This window comes from Meriones unguiculatus, chromosome 7 (genome assembly GCF_030254825.1).
Source record: "Meriones unguiculatus strain TT.TT164.6M chromosome 7, Bangor_MerUng_6.1, whole genome shotgun sequence".
NCBI classification, from domain to species: domain Eukaryota; kingdom Metazoa; phylum Chordata; class Mammalia; order Rodentia; family Muridae; genus Meriones; species Meriones unguiculatus.
Window position 1 is genome coordinate 8,802,336 of NC_083355.1, and position 12,444 is coordinate 8,814,779.

Sequence of the window (12,444 nt, forward strand, 5' to 3'; positions counted from 1 at the left end):
CATTAGATCTCCTGGAAGTGGAGTTATAGACTGTTATGGGCCATCCTGCTGGTTCTGGGAATCAAACCTGGGTCCTTTCCAAGAGCAACAAATTCTCTAAACTCCTGAGCCATCTCTCTAGCCCCTTGCATTGAAGTTTTAATAAACTTGGTTTTGAGGGCTAGGTATGTTGCTCACTGGTAGAGGACTTGCCTGGACTTAGGAAGACCCTGGATTCCATCCTTAACAGTGCAAAAAAAGAAAAAAGAATCAATATGGTGGCCCTGGCCTTGTCTTAGCTGCTTCCTTCCACCCCAGAGTGTGAGGAAAGGGGTGGCTTGGTGACTTCTGTGGCCTGCTGTTGTGTGTAGCACGTGCTCTGGGGACACAAGGCGGAGGAGCCCCCATGCTGCTGTGTGGTCTTAGGAAGAAACCCTCCCCTCCAAACACGTAACCTCGGAAGCTGGGGATGACCCAAGCAAAACTCCAGCCGGGGATCTCCTCTGCCTTGGGAGGACCTAGAAAGACTAAGACATTCAGTGAGAAACCACAATTTCAAATTCGCTACCTAGCAGCCTGCAACCAGGTACCACATTAAGAGACCCACACAGGAGAGGGGGCACAAAGGGAAAAATGGGTCCCAAGGAGTCACTGATATCTTAGCAGGGCTGTTGGGCTCCAACCCTCCCATGACAGCACCTTGCTGAACCGTACTGGGTCTTGAGTGATCTCTGTCCCTCACAGGGGACAGCCAGGCATACTTATTCTCTGTGCCTCTAGGACTCCATTGTTATGTCCCTGTGTCTTTGACCACCCTCAACTGAACAGAGCTCAGAGAAAGAAACAAGCCATTCAAAGGGACAGTGAATCCTGAAAAAACACTGGCACCTCTCATTCAATAGAAATGCCTTTCTCATAAAAAAACACTCCAGTGTGGCTCAAAAAGCCCTGAGTCTTGACCTAGAGAAATGCTGGGAATTTTTCCTGCCTGGATCACAGGAGTATCACCTCCTCCACTGGGGACTGGTTCTTGCTCTGGCCCAGGAGATGCAAGTGGAGTTACATGAGGAGGTTTCTCTCCCCAGGGAGTGAGACAGATGCCTAATAAAGAAAGGGCCCCGGCTTTCTGCTTTTCCTTGTATGGATGCAGTGCAGAAAGGCACAGTTTGTCGTGGTGAGGAGGCATGGTGGCCGAGCCTGAGGCAGCCAGTCACATGGCATCCACAGTCAGGAAGCAGCGGGAAGTCATTGCCTGTGCCCAGGTTACTTTCTCCTTTTTCTGTTATGGGTCCTGTGGAAATGTGCTGCCCAGATTTAGGGTGATTCTTTCTTCCTCAATTAACTTAATTGAAATAATGCTTGGGTGTGATGGCTCAGGTGGCTCTCTGTGAGTTCCAGGCCAGCCTGGTTTACATAGTGAGTTCCAGGACTACATAAAGAGACTTCATCTCAAAAAAAGAAAACATAACAAAAAGAAAGAGAAAGAGAAAAGAAGAAAAGAAATAATGCCTCAAAGATATGCCCAGAGATTTGTTTCCATGGTGATTCTAAATCCCATTATTTTGACAGTCTTCATTAGTGTTCTCTCTCTCTCTGTCTTTCTCTCTCTCTCTCTCTCTCTCTCTCTCTCTCTCTCTCTCTCTCTCTGTGTGTGTGTGTGTGTGTCTGTGTGTGTGTGTTTGTCTCAACAGACTGGTGTTTATGAGCCTAGGTTAAAAATGCCCCTATTACATTGATTTTCTGTTAGTTGCAGCCTGAAGCAGTCCTGCCTGATAAAAGGATGGCAAGCTACTTTCCTCATTGGGAGTGACTCCTAACCTCCGTGTCTTGTGTCTATTTCAGAGGGTCTTGCTGTTGGTGTAGGATTTGGAGCCATAGAAAAGACTGCATCTGCCACCTTCGAGAGTGCCAGGTAAGCCGACTCATGGGGCCTGGAGTGTGGGCCGCACCCCTCATTTCTCTGTGCTTGATACCGGGGTCAGCTGCTGGCACAGGGTTGCTAAGTAACCTCATCCCATCATGGAAGGAGTGACGAGGTTAGAGGAAGTTCATTTGAGTGAAGTACTCAGCCAGACGAGCGGGCTTGGACAGTCGTTCTCACAGGAGGCGGCTCACAGGTAACCACTTTGTAAATGCAACCAAGATATGACTGCGTGCTGTACCTAAGAGTGGAGTGTGTGACAGCTAAGGAGAAGGCTTAGCAGGGGCAGCGATCAGTGTTCTGAGTGGCTCCTTCCCCTTGCCAGTCTCCCTCTCTCGTTGTTGGACTTTCCCGCCACTTGTAGGACATCTTCCCAGAAGGCTCCTTTGCTTGGTCCTCACACAGTGACCCATTCTTAAATGTCAGTGTCCAGAACTCAGTCCCTGGAGCATCATCTCTTTTTATTTCATGTACACTCCCCAGGCTACCTCCTCCATTCCTGTGTGACCTATTTGCCATCTACTTGCAAGTGTCACCTGCCTCGAGCTCTGGCCTAAACTTGAGCTCCTTCCAATGGGGCCAGCTACCTTCAGACTTCTGCACTGGGGTTTTGTAGCATCCCCCTGCTCAGCCCTTCCAAGTTGAGCTTTACTGTCACCGTCTCTATCCCATGGGTTCTGTCTTTCCTTCAGGGTTGCAGTCTGGCCAAGCCATGCCCACGATCATCTTCCCCATCTGATTTTCCCTCTTCTTCTCCAGCCCATCAGCCTTCTTCCTCTCACCTAATTCCACCCACCTGGTGCCATTTAGACCTCGTGTGATAAGCTCTACAGGGCCTACCCACACTCACAAAGCAATGGCCACTCAATCTTCCAGGCCGGAGGACACCAGGATGGAGCCTCTCATTCAAGGGCCACAATCCCAGCCCCCTCCAGAGGACTAGGGGTACAAGGACAAGTGGACACAATAGGATGGGGGCAGCTGGGAACGGTGAGCGCTGACGGAATGTATCACGCTCACTGTAAACGCACAGGGATTTACAAGGGGTTGAACACATAATTTCAGGCCTGGAGAGGTAGCTTGTAACATACCTCCTGTACAAGATTAAAAATCTGCATTTCCAGAACCTGTGGAGCAGAGAAGCTAGGCCACATGGTGCATACTGATAATCCCAGCCCTGAGGAGGTGAGACAGGTGTTTCCCTGGGGCTAGCTGACCAGCCAGCCTAAGGCCAAGAAGACAGCCTGTCTCAAAAACAAAACGGTGGGCAGTGCCAGGGGAACAACACTCTGAGCTTGTCTCCAGACCTCCATATGCACAGACACAGTACCCCCAACACTAACACACATAAACACACATGCACGCACGCATACATGCGCAACTCAAATCAGATGGGTCAGAGCGCTGGCTTCAGACAGTCCAGCACAAAGCTATTCTGCTCCTCACCCCACACACTGAACCCCTCCTGTGTGGACCAGCCGTATGTCTACTGGCCAGGACTGTCAGGAGGAACTTTCTCGTCGTTACCCCTTTTCCACCTTTGTGCTAGGTCTTTATACACAGCTGGAGGACTGAGACTTCACCCACCATGCATCTGTGTCCCCAGATGCAGCAGAAGCCTGTGGGTTAAATGCCCTCCCTGTCCAACACCACATCAGGAACCCATATGTTAAAAAATGTGTGTCTGTTCCATGAAGCCCCAAACGTGCAAGGGGCACTGGCAGGCTCTAGGTTGAAGTATGTCCTAGTCTTAGCTCATTCTTCCTGCCTCTTGGGCTCTTGGACCAAGCTATTTTCACTTTAGCATCATGGTAAAAATGCTGCCTTTTGTAAAAGTCAAGTGATAAAGTGGATAGAGGAAGGAAGGAAGGAAGGAAGGAAGGAAGGAAGGAAGGAAGGAAGGAAGGAAGGAAGGAAGGAAGGAAAGAAGGGCCTTTAGGATGTAAGGATTATCACCAAAGAGAGAAAAAGGAAAGAAAGAGCCAAGGGCTAATGATGACTCAGGACAGCCCACACACTGCTCTGCCCCCGTGTCCTGGGAGATGGCAGGCTTAGCTCTCTGCCTTCTTGGAGTAGCCAAATTGGACTTGACTTCATCAGACCATGAGAACCTTCAGGGTCAGACAGTGTCCCTGGGTCTGAGAGCCCCAGGGAGCTGACCTTATGAGCATTCAAAGGCCAAGCTCTCCAACAACATGGGAGATCACATGTGCTCTATGAGGTCAGTGCCTGCAAGTGACAGCCATGCCCTGGGCACCATACTCATAGGCCAGGCTCTGTCTGGTGGCATCATGCCCTTATGGCATCTTGATATCAACTCTGATATCCCTCTCCCGAGAAGAAAGGTAGTGGCAAATGAAAATCTGTCCCTGTGGCAGCCACAGGGGGGAGGAGGAGAGCTTGAGGAACTGCAAATGGGGGAGGCAATGCCCATGATCTTCCACGCTCGCAAGGCCAAACCAAGCCATGGTCAGGCCTGTGGGGGTACTTATCTACGCAGTGAGCTCAAGGGAGGTAACTTCTATCTCCTCATGCTGGGGCTGTTGAGCCAGTGCTGTATGTGCAGTCTAGAAGAGAGAGCCGCAGGAGCACCTGTATGCCATGAGAACCTCCAAGGTCCTGTCTTGGGGTACCACCTGTAACCTTTACATGATACATTATGGGAGGTCCACCCCCACTTGTTAGTTCTCTTTTAGTAAAGAAAGCAGATTGTAGTCAACTGTAAGACAATAAACAGCCATGGTTCTGAGAGGGGCCTCTGGTGAAATCAATCTGCTGTCCCCAGTGTTGAATAGGGGACCTGCAGCAGGTGGTGCAGTGGGGTGGCCGTGGGGAACAGCACTGAGTAGGGAGCTCTGCATTTGCTCCTTGTCTGTTCCGAGTCTCCTGATCTCACCCGGTGCTTCGTTTAGAACCCCATGGAAGCTGCAGGTGCTGAATCTTCTGAGCTCTCTTCACTCGCTCACTCGCTCACTCACTCACTCACTCACTCACTCACTCACTCATTGTTCATCTGTGTGTACTTCAGTGTGGACCAGTGCATCCTGTCCACCAGGAAAAACACAGTTTGTATAAAACTCTTCCAAGAAGCATGACCAGTGCTCCAGTCCTTCCAGTAACAGGGTAAACTCAGCTGGCATGGATGGTCCTTCTCAAAGGAACCAAGCAGCACCAACAGTGCCCATGGCCTAGAGAAGAGAAACACCACATGGAAAGGGTGAGTGGCCTCCGAGCCCAGGAGAGGTCTCAGTGCTTGTAGACATGGCCTTTCTCATGGGGTTTAGGATGCTGAGACAGTCCAGGTAGAGAGATCAGGGCCTGCACTGGAGGGGAGGGGGGATAAAGCAGAGTACATTATGTATAAGACATCAAAACCTCAGACATGCCCCACTGAGGCTGTAGAATATAAATTACATACTCTATCTTGTCCTGAAAGCCATGGATAAAGAACCCACAAATCCAGGAAGCCTCGAGGCAGACACTTATGTATAGATTAGAACAAAATGAAGGGACTGGAGAGATGGCTCAGTGGTTAACAGCACACTCCCTGCTCTTCTAGAGTACCAGAGTTCATTTCGGTTACCACCACCTATATCAGGTAGAAAGTGCTGGCTGTCCTGGTTGGGATCCCAGCGACACCAGGGGAAGTTGTTGAGGCTAAATCCGCCATGCTGTATAGTTAACAGTACTGCTTCGTCGAGTACCCTTTTATGGAGACATTATGGACTGGGGCCTGAAGAGTGGGCTCAGTGTTGAAAGCATCCCAACCTGAGTTAGATCCCAGGCACCCGCATGAGAAGCAGGGCAGGGCGGCATGCACGCCCACAGTCCTAGAGTGGGGGCTGGAGACAGGTGGATCCTGGATTGCACCGGATTGCACCAGCCAGTGTAGCAGACAGTGTGAGCTGGAGGCTCACTGAGAGGCCCTGCCTTTAAAAACAGAACAAAACAAAAATAAGAATAAGGTGGCGAGCAACTGAGGAAAGTACCTGGAATCCACTTCGCAGCTCTATGCATGTACTCACAAAAAGAACCCGGCAGCTGGGTAGGAGGCTTGCAGCACATGTCTGTCTGGTCTTGGAACGTCTCCACGTAGCTGGAGATAAACTAAAGAAAATGATTTATTTCAAGCTTGCAAAAAGGAGGATGCCTTTTAACATTTAGTGAAAAATAGAAATACAACACAAGACAGTAGTTTTGCAGCCAAACAGGAAGATCTGAAAGGACCCAATGCAAATACTAATAGAGAGAGAGCGGATGCTGCAGTTACAGCAGCAGAGTGAGCCTTGAGGCGGGGAACCAAGGAAAGACTAGAGGAATATTTTATGAAAAGGGGCGCAAACTCCAGGGTGATGGGTAGGCATGTGTTTCTATGTACCTGGCAGCACCAGCTCAGATGGTTTAAAAGCAAAACAGGTCCAAACTGTGGGGTGAGAAAGCTACAGCCACAATCCTGCTGGGAGCAGTGTCTCTTTTTGAGGCTTGTTAGCATGGCAGGATTGAGCATCTTAGCCAGAGTCCTCCTTCTTGATTAGCTTCCTTAGGTGTACAGATTTTAGTATGTTTAGTCTATATATTATATGTCTAATATCCACTTATGAGTGAATATATACCCTGTGTGTCTTTCTCCTTCTGGGATACCTCACTCAGGATGATCTTTTCCAGTTCCCACCATTTACCTGCAAATTTCACGATTTCCTTGTTTTTCTATTGCTGAGTAATATTCCATTGTGTAGATGTACCACAATTTCTGTATCCATTCCTCAACTGAGGGGCATCTGGGCTGTTTCCAGCTACTGGCTATTACAAATAAAGCTGATATAAACATGGTTGAGCAGATGTCCTTGTTGTATACTTGAGCGTCTTTTGGATATATGCCTAGGAGTGGTATAGCTGGATCTTGAGGAAGTGCTATTTCTAATTGTCTGAGAAAGCACCAGATTGAATTTCCAAAGTGGTTGTACAAGTTTGTACAAGGTTTACATTCCCACCAGCAGTGGAGGAGGGTTCCCCTTCCTCCACATCCTCTCCAGCATGTGTTGTCACTTGAGTTATTCATCTTAGCTATTCTGATGGGTGTAAGGTGAAATCTCAGGGTCCTTTTGATTTGCATTTCCCTGATGACTAAGGACATAAGTGTTTCTTTGCCATTTGATATTCCTCTATTGAGAATTCTCTGTTTAGCTCTGTACCCCATTTTTTAATTAGATTACTTGATTTGTTGCTGTTTAACTTCTTGATATATACATATATATATGTATTTGGACAACAGTGTCCTTTGCTTTTGCTTTACAGAAGCTTTTCAGTTTCATGAGGTCCCATTTATTGATTGTTGCTCTTAGAGCCTGTGCTGTTGGTGTTCTGTTCAGGAAGTTGTCTACTGTGCCAATGAATTCAAGAAAAGGCAAAGAGGATGGACATCAGAGGAGGGAGAAAACAAGGAACAGAACAGGAGCTTACCACAGAAGGCCTCTGAAAGGCTCTACCCTGCAGAGTATTGAGGTAGATGCTGAGACTCATAGCCAAACTTTAGGCAGAGTGCAGGAAATCTTATGAAAGAAGTGGGAAATAGTAAGACCTGGAGAGGACAGGAGCTCCACAAGGACAGCAACAGATCCAAAAAGTCTGGGCACAGGGGTCTTTTCTGAAACTGATACTCCAGCCAAGGACCACTCATAAAGATGGCCTGGAACCCCTGCACAGAGGTAGACTATGGCAGTTCTGTGTCCAAGTGGCCTCCACAGTAATGGGGACAGGGACTGTCTCTGACAAAATTTGATTGGCCTGCTCTTTGATCACCTCCCTCTGAGGGGGGAGCAGCCTTACCAGGCCACAGAAGAAGACAATGCAGCCACTCCTGATGAGACCTGGTAGACTAGGATCAGAGGGAAGGGGTGGAGGACCTCCCTTATCAGTGGACTGGGAGAGGGACACAGGTGGGGAAGAGGGAGGGTGGGATTGGGAGGGGAGAAAGGGGGAGGTACAGGGGGGATACAAAGTGAATAAACTGTAATTAATAAAAATAAACATAATTTTAAAAACATGGCAGGAAAGTGAATGGAATGGAGAGTACACATCGTAGACTTTTAAATTCCTTTTTAAAAAATCTGAGTATTTGTGTGTGTGAGTGAATGAGGTTACGTGGATGACATAGCATGTCTCTGGAAGTCAGAGGACAACCTTGGGATCAGTCCTTGTGTGACAAAACTTTTCCTGAAGAGACATAACACATGTCAACTCAGCTCAGCAAGGAAGCCCACAATAGACCACACGTATACCACCAAAGTCCAACTTGGCAACCCAATGAACTTTACTGGAGTGAGTTACAGGAATATGGGTGAGGGGTTACTTACAGGAGCAGAAATGGCTCATGCACAACTGTGTCACCAAGTCCCATCCCAGCATGGGTAACAGCTCACAGAAGCTGGAAACCTGGAGCACACTGCACAATCCACAGGCAGCTCACCAGGTTGGAGAGTGACTCTGGGCTAACCCTCTTCAGGCAGCTCAGGGTTAGTCTCTTCTGCTTCTTCCAGCTGGCCTGGACTTGAATCTTCTTTGTTGCTTTGTCTGAGTCACCTTTGCAACTTGGCTTTTTTTGGTCTGAGGGGGACTCCACTTTCATTGCTTAAAGAGGCTTAGTGAATCTGGTCAGTTTCAGGGACTTCCTGCAGCTATTTTGAGTTGCTTGCTTTTTGCTTAAGGAGCTTCCCTGTAGGATGAAGTGTTCAGTCTCTGAGAAATCTGTTAAAGTCCCTTCCTTCAACCTTGAAACGGTCTCGTTTGTGACTACATATGCTAAGCCAGCCTGCCCATGAGCTTCCAGGATTCTGTGGTCTCCACCTCCTGACCTGCTAGAGTCAAGCTGGGGGTTGTGGATGTGCTACCAAGTCTGGCTTTATGTGCGTTTTGAGGATTCAAATGCATGTCCTCAGTGCTTGCACAGCAAGCCCTTTTCCCACTGAGCCTGAAACCATGTCATTTTTAAGCACACATGCTTGTTTTCCAACATTGATTGGTGCCGTACCACAGAGCCATTATCATCCAGGCCACATCATCAGGCTTCAGTGTGATAGAGCTGATCATCATTAGCAGAAACAGCAGACAGCATAATTTGTGAGTGGGCATTTAAAATCAGAACCAGCATTAAGATCTGCAGGGGAGTGATGGAAACCAGACCATTTAAGAAACTCAGAACGGGGCAAGCCTTTTACAGTTGTAGTGTGAATTTCAGCCAAGCATAAGGGCAAGTCAGCTGGGAGAAGTGGGGATGATGGTGCTAGAGAATGCAGTAAGTAAATGCCCAGGAAGCCCCCAGTGTGTTCTCAGGGGAGATGGGAGGATTCTACCAAGATAGAATCCCTTGGGGCTCACAGAAGGGAAGCTCATGGGATTCCAGGGAGGTGGGTTGAAGACAGAGCACACCCCTCACCCAGGGGCCTGAACCCTACCCAGCCTTAGCAGACTCAGGACAGAGCCCTGGAGGTGCTGGAAGCTGCCACCTGGCTAACCTGGCATGGCTTGAGGAGGTAGCAAGGGGATGCTGGAGCTATGGCAAGGACTCAACCATAGAACAAAATGTTTGCTGACCTCGAAGTATAAACATCAGTAACCCCAAGGAAAGGAGGGGCTACATTCCTCAGGAAAGGATAGAGGAAAACCCACCAGAGGAAAAGTTTAATGCTGACCACAAAGGTTCTTAGTTTAGGAGGGACACTGGAAGACCAGGTGTCAAGAAGCCATGGGTGAATCGTGTGACAGTGACGGGAGAAAAGGAGGGCTGGTGTGAATCAGGGAGTTACTCAGCACATACAGACAGCGGTCCCACAGTAAAGTCTCTGAGGATGCTGGCAGGTCCCAGCCATCCACTGCAGGAAGCAACCGATGTTCTACAGACTTTTGTGTTGCTGAGCTAGATGCTAGATGTCACTGGCCAGATGCCAGTGACAGTAGATGTATTGTCCCAGCAGTGTGTGTGTGTGTGTGTGTGTGTGTGTTGGGAATGGGGGTGGCACAAAGGGACTTACAAGAGTCAGTTCTTTCCTTAAACTATTTGAGTCCAGGAGATCAAGCTCAGATCACCAGGCTTGTCAGCAAGTCTCCTTACCCACTGAGCCATCTCACCATCCCTCAAAGCATTTTTTACTTAATTCTGACTTCCAGTGGGTTCACCATATCCAGGGGGATGTGCATGTAGACACAGCCAACCAAGTTGGGCTTAACACCTGTTTCTGTAAATGAAGTGTTCTTGAAACACGGATTCATCAATTTCTCTATGTGCAATCACTGGCCTCTTGGCTCCATTGACTGAGTGAATAGTTCTCATAGACTTATTAAGGCTGAAAATAGTTTCCGACTTTTTACATAAAGTTCGTGGACTTAGATATAGTGGACACAGACCATAGCTTTGACCCAAGTTCATCCTTGAGCCCTGTCTCTTCATGACATCAAGGGGGCTATTTTGTAAGGCATCTTAGAGGGAGAGAGTGTCACTTCTGGCCTGTGATGTCAACCATCACCACCAAGAGAGAAGAGAACGGTACAAAGTAAATATTACAATAAGGTACTTTCTTCTACTCCCAGCATTTTGCTCTGACTTGGTGAGGCAAGAGACAGGCAGGCAAGAGGCAACGAGCCTACAATTGGTGTGTTGCTACTGCCACCAGGTGCCTAAACGCTGTTATTGTTCTCGTGTCACTCAGTCCTCAGTGGAGCAGGGGAGCAGGGGAGCTTTTCTTTCTCAAATCAGTGTCTTGGATGGATATAGTGGCATAGACCTATAATCCTGCCATGTGGGAAACCAAGGTAGGAGGAATTACTTAAGTTCAAAGCCACTTGGGCCACATAGAAATTATCAGGTGAGGTAGCTACCTAGCAAAACTGTGTCTCAAAAGGGGGGGTGGGGTAGAGTGTGTGTCTAGCATGCACAGGGTCCTGGGATCAGTCTCCAGGATGGAATAAACTAGCTGTGATGGGACATGTGTGTAAATCCCAGCACTTGGGAAGTGAAGAGAAAGATGAGAAGTTCATGGTCATCCTCAGCTATATAGTGAATTAGAAGCTAGCCTGAGACATGAGACACTGTCTTTACACACACACACACACACACACACACACACACACACAGTGCCTTTGGAGTCAAGAAGACTCAGCCAGGCATGAGCAGCCTGTGGGCCAAGGGAAACACTGCTGACCTTGCTTTGCTTTCTGATCTGGTCCCTTGGTGGTTTCTTTTGGCTTCAACCACAAAGAAATTCTGAAGACCATATGTCCTTGGGGAGTTTGATGATTAAAGTGATTTTCCTTTCCGTAAGTGTCATTAAGAGGAGACCACACCCTTAGCCCTCATTTCATGGTGAACATAATTCGTACCAGCAGGGAGAGCAAAGGATCTTACCCTTAAACATTGTACTTTGCTCGCCGTCTCCAGCTTTGGCTAGGGGTGTTTACAGTCTGTGAATTCCAGGACTGATGGGTTCAGCAGGTGGCCCGGTACCGGCTGCGCATAGTGTTAGTTGTAGATTGACCAGACCTTGGACAACCTGCAAAGGTGCACCTATGAGGGCTGGTTGCATGCATTTCATGATACTACATGGATTTCATGCCACACGCCCTGGCCAGCTGCTGCTACCCAGTGTCCAAACTCTTAAGGATGTCTGGAAGGTTAAGCTGCATTCAGAACTACTTGCTAAGTTAAGTCCAAGTTTGTGTCTGCTTCAAGTTTCACCCTGAAAGCAGCAAAAAGAGCAGAGATCATACATGACATAAATCTTTTTCTTTTGGCTTATAACATGCAAACATTGCTATATGGTCATGTAAGACAGGGGTCAAAATACACCCACAAAGTAGTGATGGCTATATTTTCCTCATTCACTGAGCATCTTTTAAGGAACAACCCTTGAGAGCTGCCTCCCAGCAAGAATCCATGTAGCATTGTATGTGTGATTGCCCCTACATGCACCAAGCCCACCTGCCTTTAGGGACTTCCCAGGGAGACTGTCTATTCCTCTGAGCTGTTGACCTTGAGTTCTCCCTGCCCTCTGACTTAGGCCTCCCTGGAAGTTTTCCCTGGGTGGATGAGCTAGCACGAGGGTGTGCAGGCACCTGGGCAAGGTAACGCCTTTCACCGCGTCAGCCCCTCTCCTCATGTCAGGCCTTCACTCACTTCCCCTGCATGTAAGGTCTTTCTCTCAGTCTCACCTAAGTGAGAAAGCCTTTCTCTTGAGCCCATCTAACTCATCTCTGAATTTCAAGAGGGGTCCAGGGTCCCTTTCCTTCACCTTTCTTTTCCAGGCCACAGTGGGCACTTGGAAATGGCCCACAGCACCACCGTGTGGTAGCCTGGCGTCATAGCGCACTAGGTGAGGTACTAGGGAAGAAAGCCTTCCAAAGGCAGCTGGGATGAGTCTCTGAATTGGTGTTGGGCTTAAATAGAACTTACACCTATTTAACTCTCTCTGTAAAACTATACCCTCTCTCTCTTTTAATCTTTCTATCTTTATCCTCTATCTACTTATCTGTCTTTCTGTCATCCATGTCTGTAG

General features: G+C 48.2%; 1 protein-coding gene across 9 annotated transcripts in view; it reads left to right on the plus strand.

Moving 5' to 3' along the window:
* Slc39a11 (solute carrier family 39 member 11) overlaps positions 1 to 12,444 on the plus strand; it is a 389,328-nt gene that overhangs the window by 324,556 nt on the left and 52,328 nt on the right. For all 9 annotated transcript variants that reach the window (XM_060386462.1, XM_060386454.1, XM_060386455.1 and 6 more), the window contains one exon: positions 1,822 to 1,891. In XM_060386462.1, coding sequence (XP_060242445.1) covers positions 1,822 to 1,891 — 70 coding nt within the window. The remainder of the gene's footprint in view (positions 1 to 1,821; positions 1,892 to 12,444) is intronic.